At 40.5% G+C, this 9,376-nt stretch overlaps 1 protein-coding gene across 1 annotated transcript; it reads right to left on the bottom strand.

Annotated features, from left to right (window-relative positions):
- Positions 1-2,182: 2,182 nt before the first annotated feature.
- Positions 2,183-3,853, bottom strand: hrh1 (histamine receptor H1). Its single transcript, XM_073467490.1, is given in 1 exon segment — positions 2,183-3,853. A coding segment is annotated over 1 exon segment (1,671 nt).
- Positions 3,854-9,376: the final 5,523 nt, after the last annotated feature.

Here is a 9,376-nt window from a genome sequence, read left to right as displayed (position 1 = left end):
GGAAACATAACGGGCTTCTTGATCTCCATTTTGTTGGGAGTCATGGCAGTTTAACCTATTATACAACCTTATTTCGGACATAGCAACAGTCATAGGCCTCTGATGTGAGAAAGATGTCATTTATTGGAAATGACAAACTATTTTTGAAAATCTGAAAACATTGTTTGAATGGACAGTAAAATGTGCAAACCTATTTAACATCTCAACAGAATCGCAGGCCAAACCTTTTCAGATGGGAGACATAATTGCGCTGTAATGGTTTGTCTCCAGAGCCTGATGGATGCAATTTGTCTGATGTGTCTTTGTTCCAAACATTTAATCAATACAGATGCATTTCATGAGTCCCAAATTTATGGTTGCTTGCCCACAGGATTGTGAAATGACTGATGAAATGAAATGAATGATCTGATGCTCTTTGGCTAATGACATGAAAAAAAGTGCTTCATCACAAAACAGAATAGAAGAGAATAGTTTGGCAGGTGCATTTAAAGGGGCAACGCCACCAATTGTATTCATTAAAGTGTGTTTACAGGTCTTGGAGTGTACTCTTGTATATGTGGAAAAAGTAGTACAAAGCCTTTTGTGGCTCCAGAGGAAGCTGCATGTAGTCTGATAAATTGTTCCCAGTGATGTCACTCAGTGGCTCAGTTGCATTGTGGGTAGTGTAGGTGGCAGGTTGTTAGAAGGAAGAAGAATGTGTGGAATAAAAAAAGTGATAACTCTGATTCTGCTGTATTGATAATTTGTTTTTAAACTGTCCATAATGAATTGTGAATTGTAATGAAGTGTTACAGGTGTACCTGGAGCCTACATTACCCACAATGCAACTCAGCAAATGAGTGACATCACTGGTGGCTGTTTGTCAGATTACATGCAGCTTCCTCTGGAGCCACAAAAGGCTTTATACCACTTTTTTCACATGCAGTAGTACTGCCCAAGACCTCTTAGATTGTGTAAAACTTGTGGAGTTACCCTTTAAGAAGTCTCCATGCAAACACAACCCCTTCATGTAGCTTATAGATTAATAAGGTACTTCTTAGTAGTTCTTTCTTCACATTACGTTTTTGTTGATACACTCATCTATTCTACGTGATGATAATGAAGAGACGGCAAAGCACAAATGAGTGAAACAAGGCCAGAAGATTTCAGATTTCATTATTATTGTTAAAATTGTGTTTATTGTTTTAATGTGTTAAAATCACAATAAAATCATTTAAAGCCACAGTGTGCAGGGTTTAGGGGGATTTAGAAGGACCTATTGGCAGAAATGTAATACAATAGTCATAATTGTGTTTTCATTAGTGTATAATCACCTGTAAAATGGAATTTTACAGGTGATTATACACTAATTTTTGTGTTTTTGTTACCATGGCATGAGATTTTTAGAGTGGGTCCTCTTCCATGGAGTCTGCCATGTTTCTACAGCAGCCCAGAAAGGACAAACCAACCACTGACTCCAGGGACGGCAGGTGGGAGGGAGGGTGAGGTGAGGTGTATTTCTTTTGTTGCAATCTGTAACCTCACCGCTACATGCCACTTAATCCTACACACTGGTCCTTTAAAGCTTGCAACTGCACAGATCCCAAACTAACCTTCCCATGGGTAGCATCTCATTAGACACTTGGCAATATCTGTGTTTTTCCTGGACTGACATTAAAAAGGACGACTAATGTCCTATATCCTGTTTTAATGATGAGAAAACAATTATTACATATTTCAGGATCATGCTGTATCATGTCACATGTCTGGTTTGATCCACTGATAAAGCTAAAAAATAAATAAACACAAAAATTTTCTTTAAAAACACATTTTTTCCCTCCATTCTGGACCAGAGCCAAGACATTCAGGCTTCTGTCTCTCAGGGGGAGAGATCAAATTCTTGTGAGTTTAAAGATCTCCAGTCCTAGACACACTTTATTATCACTAGCATGACAGAGACAAAATAAATAACATTAAAGTCAGACATGAACCTCAACTGCTGCTCAATCTCAATCAGAGGGCAGTAGGTTATAAAAATAACAAACATAAAAAACTGACACTCAAAATACATTTACAGTTTAATCTACACTTAAAGAGCTCACCTATGCAAAGGTGTATAAGACGTAATTCATGCAAAAGTCTTCTCCTCCTTTTCTGTGAACACCAGCAGCATTTAAACATCTAAGATTTTGTTCTCTTCTTGTCACAAATTAATGTTAAGAATGTTTTTGAAGACTCGTTTAAAGTTGCCGTTGCAGAGCGGGTATATAAAAGGGTTGAGAGTGGAGTTCATGTAACCGAGCCATATGGTAAACATGTGAAGGTCATGGTGCACGCACTCTTTGCAGACCGCCATGACCATGAAAACAATGAAGTACGGGATCCAGCACAACAAGAAAGCAGCAATTATGCAGCCCAACTGCTTGGCCGCCTTGTGCTCTTTATGGATCCTCAGGCTCTGTATTCGCTGACGTGATTGGCCGATAAACCTTTGCCACGTCTGTCTGAGGGTCACTGCGTTAGCTGGGTCCAATTTGGCATCTTCGACCCCTTCGTCAGTCCAGGGCAGAGCGTGACTGGGGTCGTAGTTGTTGTACAGCACAGAGGGGAATCTCTGTACATCTGACACCTGACTGACATCACAGACGCCGCTCACTGAGTTTGGCACCGTGACGTGACATTCATTCAAAGACGCCTGAAGTTTGTTCTCGTTATGCCCCTCTGGGCAAATGACATCATGTGGCACCGACGATTGACTCAGGGGAGTCTCAGTGTCTGAATGCTTGTCCTCAGGGGACAAGGAGCACCTTTTGGCCTTTTGTGCCATTCGGAGTCGTTTTGTTGTGATGGCAAGAAATGACGTCTGCTGGCACTTTACACCGATTTTTCTGTGAGATCTGGATGAAGCCGTTTTAGATTTATCAGCATCCTCGAGGGAATACGTCTGATCGAGAGTGTTTTGGTCCAACAGGCGTTGTTTTTTGGAGAGTTTCAGTGGAACCTCACATTCCCTCTTGGGTGATTTAGTGTCACTTTTCACGGGCGATTGAGCATTTTGTACATTCTCATTTTCAGCAAATGAGTCTGTCGGATGAATGATTCTTTCCCTGTCCCTGAGATGTTGCCTTACTGCCAAGTAGATGTTCGTATAAAACCACAGCATCAAAATTGAGGGTACATAGAAGTTGAAGACGGCAGTAATAACCTTAAACCACGTGACAAAGCGGAAATCTGTGTCACACTTGCTCTCCTCCTCGGGTTTAAGGTCTACATGAGTGAAAGACCTCCATCCTAAAATTGGAATAATCCACATAATGGACAGCAGCCAGGCTCCAGAAATCATCACGGTCGCTTTTCCCCGTGTTCGATATTTCAGGTACTTGAGCGGCTGTCTGACGGAGCGGTACCGATCCAAACACAGGATAAACAAGCTGAAAATTGAGGCTGTGCTCGCCACGTAGTCCATAATAAGCCAGAATTGGCAGACGGCCCGCCCAAGCTTCCATTCATCCTCTAACAAATACACCAGGTTCAGAGGCATGACCGTGGTGCCCACAATGAGATCTGCCACAGACAGGCTGACGATGTAGAGGTTCCCGACGGTGTGGAGGCTCTTCTCTCTCTTCACGGCGTAGAGAACGAGCAGGTTCATTATGACTGTCAGGAGGGAGAGGAGGCCCAGAATGACACCCAGAAAGGCGTTGTGGACGCGGTCATGGAGGGTCAGGGTGTGATTGCTCGTAAGTGGGTCACCATCGATGAGGCTGTTGTTGCTGTTATTGACATAGCTGTTGAGGGGAGGAGGGTCTATGGAAGGAGACAGACCAGAATCCATCATGATAGGTGAGATGGTCACCTCTAGATCCAGTCACATTGTGGAAAATGACCTTTATGTCAAAAGGTCGTCCTTAAAATACTGGAAAAGGCGTTACTTTGTGTTGTCTTGCAAATCCATGAAATCCAAAATGTTAACACCTGGAAAACATAAAGAAAAAAGAAAACATTACAATGAGTCACACGTTCGTCCTTCACTCAAACATGTATAATGTATAAGTTACTGTTACTTCACTTGAATGTTCATCAATCACTGTGCAGAAAGATGGATGTGCAGAGTTTAAAATGAGAAGACTGTTTACATAATCACCAGCTGAAGGAGCAGAGTTTCTCTGTGCTTCCCTGAAATCTGAGTTTACGTTTAAGACGTGCTGATCTATGTCTGATATACAACCTGTACAACTACTATGGACTTTTCAGTGAAGTAGGAGACATCTAATCTAAAGTATTCCTTTACAAGTAAAACTGCATTCAAAATACAATATATTGCATAGACTTATATGTTTGTATGTAAACTCTTAATCTGAGAAATAACAAGTTAGTAGTTGTTAAGATGTCAGATAATTGTAGTGGAGCAGAAGTAACACAAAATGAAAATACTAAGGGAAGTACAAAATCCTATAGTACAGAACAAATGTACTGACTTGTAACTTGTTTTGTGGAAAATGCCTATATAAAGAAACTTAAAAACAGCTCCACACTTGCTCTACTCTTTTTACTTTTCTGATTTGGATATGCAGTATTAATAAGCTAAACTCTCTTTTGCTCCTTCTTTCTCACTGTCCAGCTGGCTTCCTTTAACACTCACATAAGGGGAGGGTGGCAAATCCCATCATCGACACAGCAGTAGACAAACTGCGTGATTGGAGGATAGGTGACACTGACATGCTGCCGGTGGCTTATGATGGAATTTAAGTCTGGGAAAAATCCTTTACTACACCATGTTTGATCAAACCTTTGAGTCTGCAAAGCACAGCAAGACTTCTCATTGTAAAACATATCAATGTATGCTGCTGGAAAAGCTCTGGTCTCAACTGTTCGTGGCATTGATTTTAAAGAGAGTGGACTGAAAATAAACCGTTGCCATGGAGGCAGATGGGTGTTTCTCTATGTATCTTCTGCAGACGTGCCTTTCTGTGATTAATGTGTTAATTCAAATACGTAATATGGCCTTTTTGGTACCTTCACGCTCAATATAAAACACCTTTTTTTTTTTAACTTATCATGCATGTTTTTTTGCCAAACATCACCTCCCACTCAATTCTTCACAACATTGAAACAAGGAGTTTCAGAGTAATAGATTCAATAATGCCAACGTACATGTGAATCAGAATCCTCATGTCGGGATCTACAGCAAAAGCCAACGAGTACATGAAAGAATAAAACTGTAAAAGGTTTAAGAATATGGACATGTGAGGTTTGGCATTGCATCATAAAGAAATGGATTTCCAAACTTATATGTAACATGTACATATGTGAAATCGAAAGACTCGAGATTCAAAGAGTCAACGATTTATTTGTCAATTCTGCCACTTGTACAGGACATACAGTGGATCGAAATGTTGTTCCTTCAGACCCACAGTGTGGAAAGAAAAGATAAAAGATGAAAAATATAGAGAAATATAAAAATATAAAGTATAAAGAAAACAAGGCACAGGCAAGCACTCAAATAGGGGGAGGGGTAGAGCTGGGCAATATGGCCTTAGAACAATATGACAATATTTTTAGGCTATATACATGATATATATCTTGAAATCTCCAATTGTACCAAATACAGCAAAATCAATATTGCAACAATATTGTTGGCATGACAGTTGGTACTGATGAAAAATATTAATTCCTGCACACATTTCTTTGTATTATCTCTGCATTGATTTATTCAAAAGAGGTCGACGTTCCGGTCACAAAGGCCTTTCTCAAGACTTATAAAACATCTTTGTGACCTAAACATCGACCTTGTTTGAATAAATCAATGCAGAGGTTTAAAAAAATGTCTGCTGGAATTAAACTTTTTCATTGGAATTGAGTTTTGGGGAGTATTTGATTCCCTGCGCCACAAGCAAGTGGTCTGCATGTTTCATTTCATCCTTCCACTCATCTTGTGCAGGACTATTGGTGCTTTCACAAATTATCAACACAATAATGATAAAGAATCATCCATACTGTGGATATAATTCAACATGGGTACAGGAAATGTGGATATAAAGTGGGTAAAGGTCTTTTAAAGTCTTTTTACTGTAGCAGACCAGCCTTTAAAGTTGCAATATGAACAAATTTAGTTTAAAACATTCAAATGATCAACAGGATGTGAGGAAACAACAGTTTTGACATTATGTGCTATGTTGCAGAGATATCTACTGAAGTAAGCATGCTAATCAGCTAGCCCCAGGCCCAAAAACCTTTGTGCTAGCGGCGTAAACACCAACACTACCCCAGTTGTCCGGCTAGCTGCACAGCTAACTGAGCTAACAAGCTAACAGTGCCAGGGTCATGGATGTATAAACAGAATACAGGTAGCAGCAGTTAGCAGTTACTCTGGTGATATGTTGCCCTCTATTTGTTGGTAGTATGAATTCAAGAGGCGGCCAATTCTGACATATTTCACCTTTTAAAACCAGGAAAAAAAAATCAACACTTATGCCATATCCATCTATCAATCTGAGAAGATATACTCTCATCTCATCATAACGATATAATATCAATATGTTGCCCAGTCGTAGAGGAAGGGAACACTTTTTGCTGATAACTAAGCAGAATTCCTATAGAAAAAGTCAATTTTCATTCCCACTGATCTAGTGTCTTTCGTTGTTGTCTGGTCGACATCTTTATATCATTCTCTAACTATGTCTGAATATCTGCGTCTGCTTACTCATGAGTGATGACACAATTTGGAGGAGAAAGGAAAAAAAATTCACAAGTGTTTAGAGATAAGTGGGAGTAAAAATCCATTGACAACAGCAGTGGGGGCTGAAAGGCTTTCAGCAGTGCATCATCACAAACTGACTCATCCTGACTGTCATCGGGGTTTTGATATGAAAATGGAGCAATGTTGGAAAATTCAATTTTGTCTGCTTCCATCAGTCTCCATATTTACATATATTCACCTCCACCAAATTATGACATGAGTAAGACTGAAAGTATCCTGTGGATGCTGTGTGGTGGAGTCTCCACTGACTTCCAGGAGTCAGTGAGAGGAGCATAATGCCAAGAGTAAAAGGTTCATATTGGTGATAAAGTCACATTTTAGACCAAGATGTATGTGTGAAGGGCAAAGAAAACACCCATGTACATACAGTATAAGCCTTTGCTGTCCTTCATGGAGTCATTGGAGCCTCACAAAAGAAACTTTAATTGAAAACACTCAGATGAATCGTCATCAGCTTCCTTAATGCTCTTTGGCTTGGAATCTGAGCTGAGATGTTTGATTGTAAACCTTTTCCTCCCTCTGTTTACAGCCTCTGTGTTTATACATTCACTGCCTGCGCAACATAAATATTTAATAGCCTTATTACTCACCGAAATCGCAAAGAATAACAAAGATTTACAACAAAAAAGGATGAGTAGCAAAAAAAAAAAAAAAAAAAACACTAAATCGCTGCGCGTTTTCTGCGCGTCGCACCATAAAGGGTCAGGATCTCTATCCAACACTAATGGTTCAATGTGATTATCAGTAATGACCACTGCCTCTCTGATTTCATTACAAAAGAGCGGGAACACAGATGAATCGTGCAGTCTTTTGCCCTGTTTTAGACCTGATGGGAGCCTCTCTAACAAAAAACGAAGAATGGCTCCAATAATGTGCCAAACACTACGAACCACCTGTTGAGCCGCTGCGGGGACTCACGCATGAAAACTTTGACAACATTTCAGTCGGACAACAACACGGCTTAAAAATAATATATAATACCAGTGCGTCTCTCCAGAGAGAGTTTCCGACTTACCAGCTCTGTGCGTAAATTACCAGGGAAGTCCGTTTTAATTCCAGCCTGTATTCCGGGTCAGAAAACGAGTGAAGGACAGAGGTTGGAATTACCAAGAAAAAGTCTTCCTCCCTCCCTCTCGCTCTCCCTCTCTCTCTCTCTCCAGTTCACTCTCTCCGTCTCTCTACCACAGCTCTGCACTGGGTTCAGACTTTGGAGTTTATATGATCCATAAAGATTACCTCGTCACTGGAAAGGGTTACCTGATGCAGTGGCGCACACTGACTCACTGTATGATTCACTTATCACAGTTGATTATACTGTAAGCAGGAGGAGGGGGTGTAACTTCCTCTCCTGACCCCATGAAACCTGGACATTTAAATGTTTGCAGTATTGTAAAACATCTATGCAAATCTCTTAACTTGTACAGCTGCATCAGTCAATGGAAACCCTGTATCAGAGAGAGAGAGAGGTAAGAGTGGGAGCTGCATGGAGTATTAGTAGGGTAGATGAGGACAGCAGTAACAAGGGACCATGGTAACATCATATATTCCTCCAATCACAAGACACAAGCAAAAATGATGAAACTCAGTGTGCCAAGCAGTTGTCAATCAGAAACACGCTGCTGTTCTGTCAACAGGATCACTCATCAAGCAGAGAGTGATGATCCTGGTTTCAGGCGTCTTTTGCATGTTATCTCCTCACCTGAAGAGCCAGTCGCTCCAAGTGTGAGCCATACACCAGCTGTCCACCCACACCAATGTGTATGCTCCAGTGTATGTTGAGCATAAAGATGACTGCTATCCCAAGTGTACGCTATCAGACGTGTTGTCAGGTTAAGAACAAATGTATATTTAGTGAGGTGTGAATCAGATGCATTTCCTTTGGGAAGAGTCCGAGGAAGCAACCTGCAACAGAGAGATCAGTTATGAAAAATAAAAATACTCATTTAATGTGTCAGAGAAACACTGTCAACCCAACACCAAGCAAGTGAAAGTGGGAGGAAGGGTGTAAAGGGCTTAGGTGTTATCTTTTTTTATTGCCACAAGTTTTTATTACACCTGTACCAGACCCGAAGAATATTTATTTAGGGCAGACTTGTTTTTGAGTGTGTACAATAGCGTCAGAGAGTCTGACACCATTTGTCAAAACACAATAATGTTTGTGTTTGATATTTCCCACATTGGCTTTAATGACAGCGAGAACTCAACCTGGAATGGAGGAAAGTCCCTGACAATCAGGACGAGTAGTTTTTTACGACAGGTTTCTTTGCAAGAACTATTTGAAGACTGAGGATCGAGGAGAAGAAGTACATGCTATTTGCCTATTATAACTCGAGCGGAACTCAGGAGAGTGCCTACCTCTGCCAAGGTCAAGTAGTACCCTTTAATTCATTCAAGTCCAATACAATATCAAACTTGAAAGCTCTGTTTTACTGAAAAAAAATAAACCACCGATAACTACTTAACCATAATTTAAGCTCCACAGCGAATTGTACTCACTCACAGATACCAGCCACTTAAATACACCTGATTTCTTGAAGATTGATGTATTATCCCCTGAGAAAACCCACCCTATCTCACAAAGTTAAAGCAACATTGTGTAGAAATTGGTATTCTGTGCGATTTGGCGCCCCCCACAGT

Source organism: Pagrus major, chromosome 6 (genome assembly GCF_040436345.1).
Source record: "Pagrus major chromosome 6, Pma_NU_1.0".
Taxonomy (NCBI): domain Eukaryota; kingdom Metazoa; phylum Chordata; class Actinopteri; order Spariformes; family Sparidae; genus Pagrus; species Pagrus major.
The sequence above is the reverse complement of the archived record's forward strand: the minus strand, read 5'-3'. Positions and strand labels throughout refer to the sequence as shown.